The 18,915-nt window shown below is 32.4% G+C and overlaps 5 protein-coding genes across 5 annotated transcripts; 4 read left to right on the plus strand and 1 right to left on the minus strand.

The window, feature by feature from the left end:
• Positions 1-3,617: 3,617 nt before the first annotated feature.
• LOC17876733 (26S proteasome regulatory subunit 10B homolog A) lies at positions 3,618-6,396 on the plus strand. Its single transcript, XM_006280518.2, has 10 exons — positions 3,618-3,816; positions 4,127-4,246; positions 4,368-4,504; positions 4,599-4,760; positions 4,890-4,976; positions 5,054-5,140; positions 5,246-5,383; positions 5,617-5,808; positions 5,903-6,001; positions 6,081-6,396. Exons 1-10 carry the CDS (start codon positions 3,714-3,716, stop codon positions 6,153-6,155), a joined length of 1,200 nt encoding a protein of 399 aa, XP_006280580.1. The 5' UTR covers positions 3,618-3,713; the 3' UTR covers positions 6,156-6,396.
• Positions 6,397-8,592: 2,196 nt separating this feature from the next.
• Positions 8,593-9,213, plus strand: LOC17876936. Its single transcript, XM_006282210.1, has one exon. The coding sequence runs from the start codon at positions 8,593-8,595 to the stop codon at positions 9,211-9,213; it is 621 nt and encodes a 206-aa protein (XP_006282272.1).
• Positions 9,214-9,551: 338 nt separating this feature from the next.
• Positions 9,552-11,570, plus strand: LOC17874804 (probable ubiquitin-conjugating enzyme E2 18). Its single transcript, XM_006281170.2, has 6 exons — positions 9,552-9,677; positions 9,773-9,876; positions 9,991-10,093; positions 10,290-10,353; positions 11,045-11,133; positions 11,242-11,570. The coding sequence occupies exons 1-6, from the start codon at positions 9,648-9,650 to the stop codon at positions 11,335-11,337; spliced, it is 486 nt and encodes a 161-aa protein (XP_006281232.1). The 5' UTR covers positions 9,552-9,647; the 3' UTR covers positions 11,338-11,570.
• Positions 11,571-12,005: 435 nt separating this feature from the next.
• LOC17875526 (thioredoxin H3) lies at positions 12,006-13,165 on the minus strand. The gene is made up of 3 exons (XM_006281270.2): positions 13,017-13,165; positions 12,474-12,596; positions 12,006-12,382 (listed from the first exon to the last, which is right to left on the minus strand). Exons 1-3 carry the CDS (start codon positions 13,101-13,103, stop codon positions 12,233-12,235), a joined length of 360 nt encoding a protein of 119 aa, XP_006281332.1. The 5' UTR covers positions 13,104-13,165; the 3' UTR covers positions 12,006-12,232.
• Positions 13,166-15,553: 2,388 nt separating this feature from the next.
• LOC17876418 (COP9 signalosome complex subunit 4) lies at positions 15,554-18,915 on the plus strand. Its single transcript, XM_006280525.2, has 13 exons — positions 15,554-15,786; positions 15,932-16,083; positions 16,373-16,476; positions 16,560-16,620; positions 16,952-17,044; positions 17,128-17,228; positions 17,476-17,584; positions 17,669-17,713; positions 17,890-17,958; positions 18,052-18,143; positions 18,217-18,319; positions 18,442-18,501; positions 18,607-18,915. Exons 1-13 carry the CDS (start codon positions 15,657-15,659, stop codon positions 18,679-18,681), a joined length of 1,194 nt encoding a protein of 397 aa, XP_006280587.1. The 5' UTR covers positions 15,554-15,656; the 3' UTR covers positions 18,682-18,915.

The following is an 18,915-nucleotide window of genomic DNA, read 5'->3' on the forward strand; positions in this document are numbered from 1 at the left end:
GTAATTTGAAATTTTTAAAAGGGACGTATATTACTCAATCGATACAAAAATGTATGTACTAAACTATTATTGACAATTGTGTAGCACGTGTCATGTGATGGAGCGGGTTATAATTTACATAATCACGATTATAGATGTCTTTACGGGTTGTCTTTTTTTCGTCAAAAAGATAATTATATTTGATAATTGTGAAAATCATAATACAACTGTTCTGAAAGCCATGAAGGCGGATTCAAAAAATCAGAATAAAAGGAGACCATATTACAACCAAAAGAAGCAAGCAAATGAGCCACTTTGTTACAATGTCTATTACAAAATTCAAACGAAATATTGGAGAACTTAGCAGCCCACATAAGAATGTCCGGATGGACAGCTTCAATTGAAATATCATAGTGTTCATTTCGTAGCATTCAATGTTTTTACGGGTTGTCTAATACAGTAAAACTCACAAAATATTTTAATTTGAAATTAGACTATTTAAGCGAAAGATGTTATGCCAACATCATTTCATTATTTTAAATATTAAATTTATTTAATTAAGTTGTTCAAATTATGATTATATATATATAAAAAAAATTATACAACATTTCACATGTTAAATCATAAAATAAACAATCAAAATACAGTAGTACAATTTCATATACCAAACAAAATGAACAAAAAGTACATTTTAAAATATCGTCTCTCGGTGTACCGCGGGTTAAAATCTATTTATAATTAATAATGATAACTTTTTGTTAAATAAAACTCATGATTATTTTAAATGAACCAATGCTATTTTTTTATTTCCAATAAATAAATTACCAAAAGAGCTTTTCAATTTTCTTCCTCTTATATTATTTGATAATATATATTTAACAAATATGGATTTGAATATAGTTTGTTTATAAATCGATGAAGATTTGTTTTGTTGATGGATTTAATTTCTTATGATATTTCCTGTTTCACTATATATTATACAAATATATGATACCACATGTACTTGAATCAGTTCTACAAAGTTGGTTTGTCATTAGTTTTAATACTGAGTATAAACAAAATGATGCAAAGATATAAAAGTCTATGTCGATTGCAAGGTAGTAAGTAATCATGAATTTGAAAAGTATTTACTACTAATTTCGAGTTTGTTAATGCAGATCCAATTATTAATTTTCAAGCCAGTGAAAAAATAATCAATCTAACTATTCAAACTAGAGAGGAGACGGTTGTTTGCTATGAAATTTTCCTTAATTATTTGTTATTTGGTGTTATTTTTTGTAAGATTAATGATTGTATGTACATTTTGTGTCGTATTTGTTTGGCTATATTTTGAATTTTTTTCTTTCTATATTCAGATATTATAATCTTATATTGTTATTTATTCATTTGTGTGGTGCTGTTGTCACTCGTATTCCAATTAATCTTTTTAGTTTTGTTTGGACGCATGTATCAATATAGTTAGATTAAAAGTTTTAACTTAAAAGGAAAGTGTAACGATAAACCATTTTTTAACTCTTTTATTTTATTTTTTCCTTTTTTTACTGTCATAGTTTTAAATTTGACTAAAGATTTATTTATCAAAACTGGAGCGTGCTCTGTTTGTTAGGTCGTTTTTATCTATTTGAATTTGGGTCTTATCAATAGATAATTTCAAATTTTTAAATATTATCCCATGGCTGTTTTGTTCAAATGTTTTGTAATTGAGCATGCACTTATGACATGTCCTGCCAAGCTCATATAATGCATACAAATTTCTTTGTGTTTGATTTAAGAGTCGATCTAAATTTTAGATAGTTTACTTACTTTTTTAATATTTTAGTCGATGCGATCCAATATTTCTACTTTTTTGTTTACTTTGCATAAACCTTATTTAGTCGGACGATGCCATTGTAATCAACGGATTAACTTGGACATGATATTCAAGCAAGAAGAGAGCTCAATCCAGCAAAGGAGGATGCCGACACCATTTTTGATTTTTTGTATCCTTTGCCGTAGGCATTATACTTTATTTCCGTTTCACCATATTTCGATATGGTGGCCCTCCAAGATAGATCTTAAAATTTTAGTTTGATTTTATCTTTTAATATGAAAATTTTGATTTTTACCTCAAATTGAGATTTTAATGTATTTCAACTTTTTATTTCCTCGTTTTTGGTAAATCACATTTTTAGAGGGTTGGACTTCATATGTGGCATTTATGGAGCACGATTTGGTGGTAACAAAACTAATATGTAGCATATACATTTTGTCAAAAATATTAACCTTTTAGTATGGAGAGCTTATATATTCACGTTATAAATATATATATATATATATATTGTTGTAGAACTCATAAGATTAATATAACCAATTGATTATTTTACGTTTATAGAAGACGGAATCTAATGTTCTGTAATTTTTCAAGTTTTTTTGCACTAGAAAAAGTGCAAAAGGATTTTTATATATTCAACTTTTTCTGATTTCACAAAAAAGCAACCATTACAATATATTTTTAAATTATAATTTTTTAAAATTTGAGTTTGGTAACCGTTTACTTTTATTTAAATGGAAAAAAATAACTAATAAAAACTCTTTGTAGTTTATCATTCTTTGGAACTAATATTTCACTTTAAATTTTTTCTTGTTTATAAGTTTTATATGTATAGTCATATATTTATTTTACTCTACCATGCATTTTAATATTTTTCTTCCATTATAAATCTCATTAACATATTAAATCATTGGAAATGTGATCATTTCTTTTAGGATTTTTAAATTTTATTTATTTAGTTTTATTATTTTCTCTTAGTTTAATTGTTTTCTATTTAATTAAATTTCTAACAATTATGAGTATATAAATATGCATTAAACAAACATTTGAAATATACTTAATTTAAAAAAAAATCTTAATGAGCTGAATGCTGATGTGGATAGCCTAGATGGAGAGAGATAAATATTTAATTTGAGCCTTACATTACAAACTAAACAGGACATGAAAGATAAATGTTTGGGTCTCAATTATTTGTTGGGTTAGACACAAAAAAAAAACATGCTGACGTGAACAGCTTTAGAGGGAGAGAGAACTCTCCCATTATATATATAGATTTAAATCTGATAGAAAATATGTTATTTTTAGTGATACATATTATGTCGAACAAGTTTTTAACATGGGAGGTCAGATAGTAGATGAACACCGACTAAAATAAACCTTAGTGTGCTTTGATTAACCGAATATTTACAACATGAATACATTCAAGATAATGAAAAAATAATTATCTTGAATGCATAATACAACATGAATGCATAATTGTCGACAAAAAAAAATGAAAAAATAATTATAAAATTATAAAATAGTGACGTAATTTTTATTTTTTGTTATAATTATAATTAGTAACCAATAATTTTTGGTTAAATAAAACTCATAATTATTTAAAAATAAATCATGCTTCTCAATTTTAAGTTTCAATAAATAAATCAGCCTTCAATTTTCTTCCTCTTATATACTTTACTTTTATGTTCCAAGTTTTCACTTTAGGATTAGGATCATTTCTTCTTTTTCAACAAAAAAAAAAATGTAAATAAAAACGACAGCGTTTCAATTCGGTATTTTTGTCCAACTTCTGAGGGAGAGAGACTAAACCCATTGCTCAAGAAAAGTTAGAAAACTTTGTTTCTTATAAGATTTGTTTGCTTCGCTTTCCAGTAAAACCTGAGAGATCTCTCTGTAGAAGACACAGAAGAAGGATTCACAGACGATGACCGACGTTGACGAATCCGTCAGACGCCGTACCGCGGCCGTCTCCGAGTACCGGAAAAAGCTCCTCCAACATAAGGAACTCGAGTCCCGTGTTCGAACAGGTTCGATTCCAACATTGAATTTTAACCCAGATTCAATTGCTGTTTCCGAATCTATACTGAGATTGAATGGTTTTGAGTTACTTGAATCTAGGGTTTTCTCTCAATTGCTTAAAGTATTCACCTTTTGTTTACAACAAGAGTGTTCTCATGAAATCTTAAGACTTTGTGGTTCGGATTAGTTTAATCGATGTAAAGTTTTGATTTTTGTTTTTCACTTTGCTCTATGGTGTTTGCTATTAGCATATGAATCGAGTTTGTTATACGTGAATGGGTTGTGATTATAACTTAAAGTTTTGTTGTGTTATTGTAGCTAGGGAGAACTTAAGAGGAGCTAAAAAGGAATTCAACAAAACTGAGGATGATCTCAAGTCTCTTCAAAGTGTTGGTCAGATTATTGGAGAAGTTCTTCGACCACTAGATAATGAAAGATGTAATCTTTTCTCCTTCCCTTTTAATACCTCTTTTTTGCTCATTGGACTTTGGTTGTACTACTATCAGTTGCTTTCTATGGTGTCTGAAGCATAAAATCTTGCTTTTTTTTTGTGTCTTAGTGATTGTCAAAGCGAGCAGTGGTCCTCGTTATGTGGTGGGTTGCCGGAGCAAAGTGGATAAGGAAAAGCTAACCTCGGGAACTCGAGTTGTTCTGGATATGACAACACTAACAATAATGCGAGCCCTTCCTCGAGAAGTAAGTTTGATTTGTTCATGTGTCCAGTTCTGTTATAGTTTTTCTTTGTAGTGTATGTCTCATGACAATCACGTGGGTTTTCTTTTGATTGTAGGTTGATCCAGTTGTGTATAACATGCTTCACGAAGACCCAGGCAACATTAGCTACTCCGCGGTAGGTGGATTAGGTGATCAGATCAGAGAACTCAGGGAATCTATTGAGCTACCTCTCATGAATCCTGAACTTTTCCTCAGAGTAGGGATCAAACCTCCAAAGGTAATTATTTTGTATGCCCTTGACCTTTCTTTCTTTTTCCAATAATTTCCAGGCGCTTATTTAGACTTCATCATGTTGTGATGGTCAGTATGGTTTAGCTGATTAAAAATTTTCTACATATCAATGCAGGGTGTCCTTCTTTATGGACCTCCGGGTACTGGAAAAACTCTACTAGCTAGGGCTATAGCCAGCAACATTGATGCTAACTTCTTGAAGGTATAATCTTTTTCTACACTGTTTTTGGGAACTTTATGGCATATATGTGGTTTAATCAAATCTTACTCCTCTTTTAGGTTGTATCAAGTGCAATCATAGATAAATACATTGGAGAAAGTGCTAGGTTGATTCGGGAGATGTTTAATTATGCCCGTGAGCACCAGGTAAATCTTGCTTTTAATGGGTGTATATATTCTTCTTCAACTTTTCATATCTATAATATTTGTATCACATTCTTGACTTGATTATGAACACTTTCTCTCTGTTAGCCTTGTATTATTTTCATGGATGAAATCGATGCTATTGGTGGGCGTCGTTTTAGTGAGGGAACTAGTGCTGATCGTGAAATTCAAAGAACACTAATGGAGTTACTCAATCAGCTTGATGGGTTTGACAACCTCGGAAAGGTACTGCTCTCTAATCTGATGTTAAATCTTGATCAAACCTGGCGTCCATGACCATGTGAATAAGATTTCATCGTGATGAGATATAGTGGTTGTCTTGAAATATGTTAGATATCTTGATCGAATTGTGCTTCTTCCTAACTCCTGTCTCATAGAATTGCTTATACACTAAAAGCCATTATGGTGCTATTAAATGTCTGTGGGTCTGAATGAATGTGTTTTCGAATATTTATTAGGTGAAAATGATTATGGCCACAAACAGGCCAGACGTGCTTGATCCTGCGCTTCTCCGTCCGGGAAGGTTAGATAGAAAGATTGAGATCCCTTTGCCAAACGAGCAATCAAGAATGGATATTCTCAAGATCCATGCAGCTGGAATCGCCAAACATGGTGAAATTGATTACGAGGCTATTGTCAAACTTGCTGAGGTTAGTTTTTTTTCCTTACAATAATCAATGTGTTTGTTAGTGTGTTCTTTCCCTTGACTGAGTTTCTCACTAAACGTTTCACTGGTCCAAAAAGGGTTTCAACGGTGCTGATCTGCGTAACATATGCACTGAAGCCGGAATGTTTGCAATCCGAGCAGAGCGGGACTATGTGATCCATGAAGATTTCATGAAGGTATGTATATTTATATAAAATTTGGTTAAATCATGTTGTTATCTTGGTTGTGACATGGGAAATGAACCAATTTTTTCAGGCGGTAAGAAAACTCAGTGAAGCCAAGAAACTCGAGTCAAGTTCGCACTATAACGCTGATTTCGGAAAAGAGTGAGAGTACACAACTCTTTTCTTTTGCTTTAGAGATGAAGAAAGAGTCAAAAGGACATTGCAATGGCAGTTTCGTATTATTATTGGCAATGTGAAACTTGTTTGTTTTTACTTTTTGAAGAGCAAAGCTTGTTGTTGAGTTTGTGCTTAGTTAATTCGTTTTAGTAATTTAGTGCTTTCAAACAAGCCATTTGTCTCTTTTCTCATTGGTACTATGGCCTAATTATGTTTGCGTCTTTGACTTAGTAACTAAACATCAATTAGTCTAAAACTAAACAAGTTACAAACATCGACTGAACCAATTGCTAGATTCAAAAATTGTAATGTAAGAGACCAAAATCTACTAATTATCAGAACATGTACATCGACCGATCTAAAAGACGAAATATATATATATTTCATGTTTAGTTACATATATATATATATATATATATAACTAGGATATACCCCGTGGTATACCACGGGGCCATAACTTGATATATTTGTTTGGTTGATCATTTTTTTAGTTGGTATATATAGTCTAGTTTTATAAGTGTGTATTTTATTTTAATTTTATATAATTTTTTGAATTTATATTATCAGTAGATTCACAGATATATATGGTCAACCCGCGATACACCGCGAGACAATTTTGTTGTAAATAAAAAATTTTATTTTAACTTAACCCGTAAAAGATTTTAAATATAGACAATCCGTAATAAAAAATATAATCATATTTATGTATACTCAAACCCGTTCAATCATATTTACGTACAATTTTATTATATTTTTAGAGTTCAAATATTAATAATACTTTAAAATTTTGTAGAGTTCAATTTTTTTAATATTTTTAATATTCTATAAAACTAAAATTAAATATTCTAATTTTCATCTTTTAAAAGTTTTAATATTTATAATACTTTCAAATTTTAAAAAATAAAATAAAATTTATAATATTTTGAAACCTTTTAAAAGTTTTATTTCTCTTAAATAAGGAACCATATTAAACTGAATAAAATTTTTAATTTGGATACCTGAGAAATCAAAGTTCATGTTCATTTGTAGTGGTGAACATATTAGTCGTATTTATAATGGTTTGAACTATAATCTAAAATTTTATACTTTATGTAGACGTTGTACATATATTTTTTCCTTTATTGATTGAGTTATATATATGCGTCCGTTTTCTAAAATTTAAATTGCAAAATGTGTGGAAAAAAATTTGTATTTTTATTATAAATTTCTTTTATGTAATAATATAAATTAAAAACAAATAAGATTATATAAATATATTGGAGAGATATTCGATTTATTAAAGAGAGAGTTTAGGAAACAGTTTTGATGTAATAAATATTTGTTTCCATTTTTGCGATTTGCTTGTGAGTTAATTACAAAATTTACTTTTAAGTTTTGTTATTTATTCAAATAGTAAGGATTTGATTATGTAAATAATACAAAATAAAAGGTTATAATCCAAATTAGATTTTAGTACAAAATGTACTTCAAAAATGTTAAGATAGATATTCAAAGAGGTTCTGGGTCGAAACTCATGCATTCCCTAAGACCCGAGACCAAAACATGTTATGTACTTATATGGTCTCGTCCCAAGTGCTATTCGAACCTGCGATCTCTAAGTCTTTGCTAAAAATCTTTACCAATTGAACTATTAGCACTTGGTTAAAAGACAAAATATTGATATCGAGCATTCAAAATGTTTTTGTTGCATGTCCATTTGAAGTATATATGTAAGGAAATTACGGTGTATTGTTTTGTCCATTTCTCATAAATATGTCAGACAATTATCTAAATATTTTTTTCTGATTTATAATGGTATTCAAGATTTATTAGATTTAATGAACAAGTATACTAGAGTCTAGGGTTTTCTTGTGAAAAGTCTTCTGAAAATTTTACAACTAAACTATTTTTTTTTTTTTTTTTTTACACAACTAAACTATGCTTTTGAATGAATTTTATATGTAGAAAAGATGCTCATAAAAAAATTCTATAAGTAACATATGTAGACTTAGCAGTTTCCCTTTTTTTTTTGTTCTTCTTCTAAGTCTCTAATAATCATTAATCAATAACTTAATATGATTAGGACTTAAATTAGCAGAGCTAGGACAAGTTTTTCAAAGAGAAAATTAACATGCCGAGATCATCTATGTCGTAAATCACCAAATCAGCTTTGATTCATTGTATCCTACACTATTAAATGACTAGAGCTTTCATCTAATAACAATAGAGTTTACTTGCAAATTATCTCAAAACACACACAAAAATACTAAAAACACGTTTCTTTGATTCCCAATGCAAAGAAAAAGTTAAGATCATTATGATTAGCACGAAATTTTCCGAGTTTAACTTTTGACTTTTCTCTTCATTAATCATCTCTTTATGTCACACTATAAAAATGCACCACGTAAATACGAATAGTTCTCATCACATTATCTTTTACGTGAAAAATGGCGATCCTAACTCCGGTCATAAAACTCGTGGTGTTCAGGCAAAGTCTTCGACCACATTCAGCTATTGCATTCCTAGTTGAGTTTCTTTGCTTTGTCTTAGAGCTACTCGACAAAGAGAAAGACCTAGCTAAAATATTCGGAATCATATTGGCTTGCAACACGTTAATCTTCACTTTACTCGACATAATCCAAAACCTAATCGAAGAAGAAGTGAGAATAGGAAGATGCGGACGAGTGTTTTGGCTTTACACAAAAGATGGTAGCCTCTATTGGCATACACTAAACGCATACCAACTCATGCTATGCATCATCCCGCTTTTCGCCTCGGGGCTCGAACTCGTCCCACAAGAAGCTTATCGTGTTCTTGCCCCTAATCAAGAAACACAAGATCCTAGCACAATACATACACAAAACCAGATTCCTCAAGAAGATGTTGGGCTACATCAAGATTCACAAGATTGCATTGCACCTCATCAAGTTCAATTAGATGGTATTGAGCTAGCACAAGGAACAATTGTTCTTGTTCATGCTGAGCCTCTTCAAGACATAGTAGAGGATGGTATCGAGCTAGAGGAAGAAGTTGTTGTTCAAGTTGGGCCTAATGAAAAAGGCCCATAAACTATCAAATGCGGCCTGAATACAAACATTTATATCTTCAATGTAAAAATGTACTTTGTGTCTTAAAAACTTATGTACTTGTGATCGTACATACGACTTTGGTAAGAGAATCTTTGTTATATACATAAGAAAGAAAAAAAAAATCGACTCTTCAATGTCTGTGGAGTCAGTGAATAAAAAACGACACGTGTGAACATAAAGGAAGAATCAGAGCCGTTGGATCAAAATGGTTAATTTTGTAATTTTGACTCTTTCACGTGTGCCCTTTCCTCACCCCGAAAATTATTTTTAATTTCCACTTTTATGTTTTTTTTTGTTTTCTGTAATATTCGAAGAAAAAAAAAGAGAGTAAAGGAAAGATCCAGACAAAAGCCTAAGCAGACCTCTTTGTCTTCTTCGTCTCTCATCTCTCTCTCTCTCTCTTTGTCTCCGCCATGACAAGCTCTTCATCTCCTTCACGCAAGGTTGTTGTTTAGATTCTCTCACTCTCTCTCTCTCTCTTTTGTCTTAATCTGATTTCTTTCTCCGATTTTAGGATTTTTGATTTTGGTTTTTGTAGGCGTTGAGCAAGATCGCTTGTAATAGGTTACAGAAAGAGTTGTCTGAGTGGCAAGTAAATCCACCGACTGGGTTTAAGCACAAAGTTACTGATAATCTTCAAAAGTAAATTTTTGATTTTTTCGAATCTTTCATTTTTCTGATTTCTGATAATAATCTTCAAAAGTTGAGATTTTTTATTTGTTTTCTTTGTGTTGTGGTGTGGTGTGATGTAAAAAGATGGATAATTGAGGTAACAGGAGCACCTGGTACGCTTTATGCTAATGAGACTTATAATCTTCAGGTTGAGTTTCCTCAACATTACCCTATGGAAGCTCCTCAGGCAAGTTTTTGATTTTTAGGTTGAAGTTTGTGTTGTTGATTTTAATTAAAGGGGTTTTCTTGAAATTTCTTAGGTTTGGGTTTGATTAACTGGAATCAGTGTTTTTGTGTTTTTGCATGTTCTTGAGATAGTGGTGTTTAACTGCTTGGTGTTGTGTGTTCTGTTTCTGATTTGATGTGTTTTGGTGTTTGGTCAGGTGATATTTGTTCCACCAGCACCGTTACATCCTCATATTTACAGCAATGGGCATATTTGTTTAGGTAATTTTACTCTTCAGTTTTTACTCTATGCATGTGTTCTTGTTTTTGGTTTCTCTGAAATGGTAACTCAAAATTGTGTGTGTGCCTCTTCTACTGTGTGTGATTTTCTCAGAGTGCATAGTTTTTATCTGATTGGTCTTACTTTGTGATGAACATGTTAGTGAAAAGTGTTTGCATACATAAAACGAGGGGAACAACATGATGCATACATATATTGGTTGCTGATGGATTGTAATGTGGCCAAAAGAGAAGTAATATCATCATTTTTATTCAGTCTGTTGTCCAATGCTCAACTTAGTGTTGGCATAATCTGAAATTTTGTGTGTGAAATGTGTTTATAAAACACCATGAAGTAAGCTGATACCGTTCCGTTGGACTTTTAACTGGATTACTTAGTAAAGTCTGAATCTTTTACTTTGAGTTGCTCGTTATATTGAACTGTGTTTTTGGTTCATTAAGTTGTGCAGTCTTCTCCTCTTCTTTGGATAAGCAGAAACAGTGTTCCTTGCACATCATATATGTTTGCTGTTTTCCCAAACATGAAGAATTTGAGAGTTTTTTTGGCATTTCATAATTTGTTGTAGAAGATAAACAAGATGTTACAATACACCAGTCAAGATTACACCTCAGTTAGGAAAGTCCAATAGAACTATGCGATAAATATGACATTCTCTCTTACTTCTTTTTGCAGATATTCTCTATGACTCCTGGTCTCCAGCAATGACAGTGAGTTCAGTCTGCATTAGCATTCTCTCTATGCTATCGAGTTCACCCGAAAAGGTTTGCTTTTCTGGCCTCCCACACTTTGTATTCTGACAAACTGAACATTTTGAACCATTGACACAACACAACTCTTATCTATGCCTAACTGTCTAATATCTATCTCAGCAACGCCCGACTGATAATGATCGATACGTTAAGAACTGCAAGAACGGGAGGTCTCCAAAAGAGACAAGGTGGTGGTTCCATGACGACAAGGTTTGATGAAGATGATGATGACCTAAAAATGATGTCTCCTTTTATTTCACAAAGAGGTTTATATAATTTCCCCATGACTGATAATACTAATTGAAATCCCTCATGGCCTCCACTCTTCTTCCTTTTTTTTTTGTACGGATTATTATGTATAAATGACATCTGAAATATGTTTCAGTGTCTGAATTAACACCTTGTGCTTTTCTCCTCTCTCTCAAGTAATCGAGATTTTAGGCAAAAAATTTGTATGTTCATCATCATATTCAAGTATGAGCTGCCAACTTAAGTTGGTGCAGGAGACCGATTTGAGTTCAATTGATCGCCAATTTTTTCTTCTGCCATGAAATACATTTGTTGTATAAATCAAACCAATACATGCATTTGTGGGTTGTGGCAATAGAATCCGACACAAAGTGGTCCAAACAAGCTGTGGCCAAGTAATTTCAATCATTCCCCTGGAGTAGTAGTACTAGACTGTCACAACTTGGTAGGTAGACTATTTTGTATACAGACCCATCAATACAAAACATAAAAAAAGTTGGATTATTTTAACATATGGTCCTATAAAAAAGTTGAAGAGAACCTGAGAACAATTGGGACCAAACCACGAATGCATCAGAATATTAGGATTAAGACTGTTGAAGTAATGAGTTGTTGAAAAGTCAAGATTGAATGAAAACGATGTAAAGAGAGAACACAACTCTAACATAACAAGACAAACTCAAGAGTTAAACATGAACGAACAATTAGCATAGCTAGCTGCGAGTAATCAAGTTTTTGCAACATTTATTCACCACACAAAGAGCACAATTAAAGGTCAAAGACCCATTTGGTGAACTTATTAAACATCAAACATATTAGCAGAATAGGTAGAGAGAGAGAGAGAGGGAAGAAAAAGGCGAAATCAAGCTGCAGCAACAACGGTGGCCGTGTGCTTTTCGAGCTTGCTGACGATTTCTTCTTTCGCAGCTCCAACAACTGTATCGACAACCACTCCTTCTTTCATGAAGATGAACGTCGGCATTGCTTGAACGTCGAAATCCTTGGCAACACTCTGCACAACAAAACACCAACAAACAAGTTCAATGACCAGAGGTTATTATGATTACTAGTACTACGTGTAAGATTGATGATGAGAGACTCACGTTCAATTCGTCAACATCGACCTTGAAGAACACTACATCAAGGTGCTTCTTAGCCAACTCAGCAAAGATTGGTGCAATGAAACGGCAAGGTGGGCACCATGTAGCAGTGAAGTCAATCACAATCTGTATCAATCCCACAAAACCAAGTTTTAGAGAATAACAAAAGAAGCTATAACATCAATGGAGAATAATACAAAAACAGGTTCATCAGATAAAGCTAACACAGAACATTTCATATCATACTTTAGTCAACAAAATCGAAAATTTCTAGATCTTCAATCAAGTCAGTGAACTGAGTTTGCATAGTTGACAAACTCGATTTCAAAATTCACTTCTTAGGGTTTCAAATCTCTGGAGATCTTACGTTTCTAAACAATTAGGGTTCATCAATTTCACATCACGGAACTCACAAAAACTCGATTCCAGATCAAATTCAAAGCTAATTCTGAATCAATCACAACCAAAACCCACAAAATCAAACAAACCCTAAATCCTGAATCTCAGAAAACATGAGATCGAATCGGAGAGGGAAGTAGAAAGTACCAGTTTCTTGGAATCGGAAGCGGTCTTAAGCTTCTCGTTCCACTCTTCGACGTTGTGGCAAGCGATAACTTCTCCTTCAGCGGCCATTGTTGCTTCTTTCTTCTTCTGTGTGTGATTTGAGATTTGGATTTTGGTTTTCTTCTTCTTCTTCCGTCGAAGTGTCGGTTCTTATAGAGGGAAGAGGCGGAGAGAATCTTACTACTTTTTTATGCCTTTTTTATATATTTTATTTGTTTTAATTGGAATAATAATAATAATATTATTTAAAGACCAAAGACCACGTTGTGGAATTGGATGCGGGATTGGGAGATCTAACGGTTGAGATTGAAGAATACAAATCGGATGCGGCCTCGGGGGACGCGTGTAATGTAAGCACATTGGGAAAATATAATAATTTGTGAGACTTGTGGTTATATTATTTGTTTTATTTGTATTGGTGGTCTTCTATTTTAATTAAGAAACCAAATAAGAAAAGAATATCTAATTATTAAATAATTTTAAAAATTTATAAAAGTATATATGTTTATTATTTAATTCATGGAGATCTGATAACTTAAGATTTGATCATGTAGACTAAACATAGTTTATTGGGCATTTTATGTTCTAACCTTCGACCACCTTCATTGGTGGTTATTAATACAAGTTGCTTATTGTAGAGAGAGATAAACATATTAATAAAAAGTTATGTGAGATATATTCAAAGTTGCTTAAACAAAAGATTTAAAAAAGTTTTGAAAGAATTTTTCACTAAATAAGCAACCCATCAAATTAAATAATAATATTTGTATAATTTCAATAATAAACACCTCATATTAAGTATCCATGGTTGGAGATGGATAATAAAAATTGATTGTCTTTGTGTTGTTTTCACCACAACTTAGTGGAAAAATTTTGTATACAATTTTAGAATTAACAAAAAGAACAACATAGTTTAAAAAAAACTAGAAAAAGCTTCGACGATTGAGGAGATCCCATGAGGAAGAGGATAACACCATTTTTGTAGCCGCCGATACAAATAAAAGTATTTTGGAACAACAAATATCATTTTTGTAAATTACACATGCATATTAGTATATTATACGTTCCATCCAAGAAAAGAAAAGATAACATCATTTTTGTAGCCGTCAATTCAGCCGTCGATTCAGCATGTAGCCGTCATTTTTTGTAATCATAGAACCCGAAGATATATAAGTAAATTGTGCGAAGAATATCCAGCACATTTGGATGGGTAAACGGTAAAACACGCGGACCCTTTAAATTGAGTTAGATTTTTTGTTTCTTTTCTAATTTTTAGACCAATTTGTCTCTCTGAATTTCAGTTAAACCTTTTCTTCATAACTAATCCAGTGGTAATTTTGGGACAAAATTTTGGACATGTCAAAATTTCTACTTCTCTTTTAATTATAAGAAGATATTTTTCTTTTAAGCTATAAAGCAATTATGAGAGGTGGATTATAAAACTGAGTGTTTCTTTTCCTTAGTGTTTTTCTGTCTAAAATTTCACGTTTTTGTAATTTGAAGGCAGATTGTTTAGCGCACTATTCGAGATTGCTAGATTCTCAAGTTTCGTTTGTAAACTCTTTTACATTTGTTTGAATTACCAATAAAGAAATAATATATTAATAGAAGTTTGGTTAACAAAAAAAGCAATTATGAGAAGTGATAATCTTTTACTTTAACTTTTTATTTATGTAGTAGAGTTTTATTTTCAACAAAAATAAAAAATAATCAGTAAAGCTTAATCTTCTTCAATATAATATGTTAAGTTATGTGCAAGCCCATAATTTAACTTGTTGGTGAGCTCACAAATGATACAAGGATGCTAGATAAAATGTATTGTAGTGCTTAAGACATATTTAAACCAAAGAGTGTGAATACAAAATTAGATCCCCGATTTTCTAGTTCAAGGAAGGTAAATTAAAATTCTATAACTACTACTATCTTGGTAACATTATTTTTTTTTCAGTTAACTTTTGAGAATTTTAAAAATATTTATTTATTATTTTATTTTCAAGATGCCCACAATTTTTCCACGATTTCTTACTCATACTTCTAACTTTTGTTTATTCAGTTTTTCGATCATTTTTAATTGTTTCTTTATTAAACCAGTAATCTTATTATACATATTCTATATTAATTTACTTTAATTTCTAAACTCTCAAACACCATATATCATCTATTGTCGATCCAACTACACAGTGTTGCCATACTTTTATCTTTTTTTCTTTTTTATTCGAACGTAAAATAATTTGCAATCGAATACTTTATAATGACGTTTCCCGAATCTTGTCGTAGTTATTATTTTTGTAAACAATTTTCCTTGTAATTACATTCACCAACCAAAAATTCCTAAACAGTAATTATCGAGAAATTTTGGTTTACCATAAATTGGGTAAATTTACCATAACAAAATTCACAATTCTAGTATTTTTGCTTTAATATTATTTTTATTTTTTTTACTAAATTCCTTCTATGAGTTGTGAATTTGTGTTTTTATTTTATCCTTTTCACATATAAAAGCAGAGACGAGACGGAAAAAAAAAAAAAAAGCTAGAGAAACAAATCAAACCCTCTTAACTCTTAAGGTGTCTTAGGGTTTCAATCGAAGCGGGAGAGAAGAAATTGCCGAAGAGAAAAGCCATGGATGAAGCTTTGACGAACGCTGCTGCAATCACTGACCAACGCCAGAAGATTGAACAGTACAAACTCATCCTCTCCTCTGTTCTTTCATCAAACGATCTTCTCCAAGCGCAACGATTCATCGATCACAGTAATTTTCTCTCATCTTCACTAATTGAACCTCATAAGAGCTTCCACTACTGCTTTTTCTACTTTTTTGGATTCGGTGTATGTGAGAATTTGTGATTCGATTTTGATTTTTGTTTCGTGACAATTTGGAAAATTTTGTTATCTAGTTCTTTCCGATGATGTCCCGTTGGTGGTTTCGAGACAGCTTTTGCAATCGTTTGCACAAGAGCTTGGGAGATTAGAACCGGAAACGCAGAAGGAGATTTCTCAGTTTACACTTACTCAGATTCAGCCCAGAGTTGTTTCCTTTGAGGAACAGGTTTGTTTTCTCTTTCGTGTGCATATACAAAGACCTTATTGTTTAGTATCAACCGTGTACTTTTTCAAACTCTAATTTTGGTTTTCAATTTAGTTTAAGTTGAGAGGTTTATGAATAGACAGCTTGTGGTATTGTATCTCTTGATGTTTGAAATCTATACTGAAAGCTACTTTGAGGTGTTTGATTACTAAAGATGATGTATTTTGGGATAGCTGAGACAATGTACATTGTGTTGCTTTACAATTTGTATATTTTATGAGAGGAAACTGTTTTTTGGGTGTATTTGCAGGCACTTGTTATCAGAGAAAAACTTGCGGGTTTGTATGAATCAGAGCAGGAATGGTCTAAAGCGGCACAGATGTTGAGTGGCATTGATCTGGATTCTGGAATGAGGTGTGTTGCAGTGAGCAGAATTTTATTTTAATTTTTCCCTTTATGTTCTTTCTTAATTTTGTATTTGTGGTATTCTTTATTAGGGCCGTTGATGAGAACTTCAAGCTCTCAAAGTGTATCCAGATTGCTCGTTTGTATCTCGAGGTTTGGCTTTCCCTTCCATGTACATATGCACAATAGATTATGTCATTTTCATTAAGTTAGATCTTAATAGCTCAAAGGAAGCCATTTTTTATTTAACGTCAAATATTTGGACATTTTTAAGAGAGATTTTCTTCAACTCAACAAGTCTCTTGACCAGATGTAAGTGTCATGAAACTAGGAATCTCGACTGTGTTAACAGCATTATTCTGCTTCACAATATCACCTTGTTTACTTTGCTTCTGGAGATTAAATTGAGGCTGCCAGGGTTGTATAGATACATCAGTTGGATGTTTGTTGTTCTCTAATACCTTTTTATTTTGAACATCTGCAGGATGATGATGCTATAAATGCAGAAGCTTTCATAAATAAAGCTTCTTTCTTAGTGAGCAGTAGTCAGAATGAAGTTTTGAATTTGCAGTACAAGGTTGGACCCCCTTAAACTAAGACTTTATTTGCTGGGTAATTAAGTAGCACTCGTTTTCATGTTTTAATATATTTTTGTTTCAGGTCTGCTATGCTAGAATTTTGGACATGAAAAGAAAGTTCTTAGAGGCTGCACTTCGGTATTACGGTATCTCCCAGATAGAGAAACGCCAAATAGGGGATGAGTAAGTGAACTGACTTATCTTTCTGCTACATTTTTTTCTTCTCAAATTCTTCTCTGTTGGTTTGCTGTTCGAATGGATATAACGATTAATCAACATTCTATCTATCTTTGGACGCTCTTTATTAATAGCTACTTTCCTACTTTTTAACCCTTCACAGTTTGATTGAATTGTCCTCCTCTTTTCTCTCCAATACGTTTTTAACATCTCGTTATTCTGAAAGGGTTCTAACTTTTTCTAATATTTTCAGAGAGATCGATGAGAATGCTTTAGAGCAGGCCCTATCCGCTGCTGTCACATGTACCATATTAGCTGGAGCTGGTCCTCAGCGATCTCGTGTTCTTGCAACTTTATATAAAGTAATAATAATTCCCTCTGGATCATTAAAAGAAAGCTATTTATTCCCTGCTTATATTGTTTTTAATTTCTTTCTCAATCTACAGGATGAGCGTTGCTCCAAGTTGAAGATTTATCCTATCCTGCAGAAGGTTCGATATCTTATTACCTACAAATCTTGATTTTTTTTCCTCTAGTAGACAGATATACACATGCATTTGGACATATAGTAGCTTGAACTCACATATCACTCCTGTTTAACCGCTGTGTGACGTTAAGCTTTGTCGGAACTGCATGCTAACTTTATTCTTTTTATGTAACTTTCCAGGTATATCTTGAAAGGATTTTAAGGAGACCAGAGATTGATGCTTTTTCAGAAGAACTAAGGCCACATCAGGTATGGACTGCGAATAAGATTTATATGTAGTTTTTGGATATCATCTGATTTGGTAGGTTCATAACAAGATTTTACCTTGTTCATTTTCAACAGAAAGCATCTTTGCCCGACAAATCCACTGTTCTTGACCGTGCTATGATTGAGCACAATCTTCTAAGTGCAAGCAAACTCTACACAAACATAAGGTATGAGATAAAATTAGTAACTTGTTTATGTTTCTGAGACTTGTTTGTTTTTCTAAACAATTTTGTATCTTAGGTTTGATGAATTGGGAACTCTGCTTGGGATTGATCCAAGAAAGGCAGAGAAGATAGCAGCTAATATGATTGGTCAAGACAGAATGAGGGGTTCCATTGATCAGGTAAGCAATAAAAATATCTTGTCGGTTGAGCTATGTAAGCAAAGCCTTGAAGAGAATTCTTGTTAGTTTTGATAATCAAGAAGGTTCTTAGACGTGTTTAAATATGTTATGTTACTGTCCAGGAGGAGGCTGTGATACATTTTGAGGATGACATTGAGGAGCTACAACAATGGGATCAACAGGTTCGTTCTCTCTCTCGCTCTCTCCCCCTTCCCTCTCTTTAAAGCAGAGATATATGTTTGTTTGTTTTACTGGTGTGGAATATGACTTTAGTGGAATCTGTGCAGATATCGGGATTATGCCAAGCTCTCAATGATATTCTGGACGGCATGGCAAAGAAAGGCTTGCCTGTTCCTGTCTAATTGATTCCAAGCCGTGAGATTAATTTGTATTAGCCAAGCCCAACAGATCGAGTCTCATACCTAAGTTTTTGCCAAATTGCTGTGTTTTTTGGGACAGTTCTTTTCACCTCATTTGCCTTCTTGCAAATTCATGTCTATGCCTTTAGATTAATTGATACAGAAAGGGAAAGAGGGGATTGAAAAAAGATATTAAGAAAGTTGCAAAGAGGTTCAAGGTACATTTTTACCTCGGAA

This window comes from Capsella rubella, unplaced genomic scaffold (genome assembly GCF_000375325.1).
Source record: "Capsella rubella cultivar Monte Gargano unplaced genomic scaffold, Caprub1_0 scaffold_8, whole genome shotgun sequence".
Taxonomy (NCBI): domain Eukaryota; kingdom Viridiplantae; phylum Streptophyta; class Magnoliopsida; order Brassicales; family Brassicaceae; genus Capsella; species Capsella rubella.

What these genes read in the sequence shown, in the direction of transcription:
- LOC17876733 (XM_006280518.2), top strand. Translation starts at nt 3,714, where the DNA reads ATGACCGACGTTGACGAATCCGTCAGACGCCGTACCGCGGCCGTCTCC. An exon ending in ACCACTAGATAATGAAAGAT is followed by an intron (nt 4,247 to 4,367) that starts GTAATCTTTTCT and finishes TTTGTGTCTTAG; the next exon opens with TGATTGTCAAAGCGAGCAGT. An exon ending in TCCATGAAGATTTCATGAAG is followed by an intron (nt 6,002 to 6,080) that starts GTATGTATATTT and finishes CAATTTTTTCAG; the next exon opens with GCGGTAAGAAAACTCAGTGA.
- LOC17876936 (XM_006282210.1), top strand. Translation starts at nt 8,593, where the DNA reads ATGGCGATCCTAACTCCGGTCATAAAACTCGTGGTGTTCAGGCAAAGT.
- LOC17874804 (XM_006281170.2), top strand. Translation starts at nt 9,648, where the DNA reads ATGACAAGCTCTTCATCTCCTTCACGCAAG. An exon ending in CTTCATCTCCTTCACGCAAG is followed by an intron (nt 9,678 to 9,772) that starts GTTGTTGTTTAG and finishes TGGTTTTTGTAG; the next exon opens with GCGTTGAGCAAGATCGCTTG. An exon ending in GTTACTGATAATCTTCAAAA is followed by an intron (nt 9,877 to 9,990) that starts GTAAATTTTTGA and finishes TGATGTAAAAAG; the next exon opens with ATGGATAATTGAGGTAACAG.
- LOC17875526 (XM_006281270.2), bottom strand. Translation starts at nt 13,103, where the DNA reads ATGGCCGCTGAAGGAGAAGTTATCGCTTGCCACAACGTCGAAGAGTGG. An exon ending in CTTCCGATTCCAAGAAACTG is followed by an intron (nt 12,597 to 13,016) that starts GTACTTTCTACT and finishes GGATTGATACAG; the next exon opens with ATTGTGATTGACTTCACTGC. An exon ending in TCGATGTTGACGAATTGAAC is followed by an intron (nt 12,383 to 12,473) that starts GTGAGTCTCTCA and finishes TTTGTTGTGCAG; the next exon opens with AGTGTTGCCAAGGATTTCGA.
- LOC17876418 (XM_006280525.2), top strand. Translation starts at nt 15,657, where the DNA reads ATGGATGAAGCTTTGACGAACGCTGCTGCAATCACTGACCAACGCCAG. An exon ending in TTGTTTCCTTTGAGGAACAG is followed by an intron (nt 16,084 to 16,372) that starts GTTTGTTTTCTC and finishes GTGTATTTGCAG; the next exon opens with GCACTTGTTATCAGAGAAAA. An exon ending in TTTATCCTATCCTGCAGAAG is followed by an intron (nt 17,714 to 17,889) that starts GTTCGATATCTT and finishes GTAACTTTCCAG; the next exon opens with GTATATCTTGAAAGGATTTT.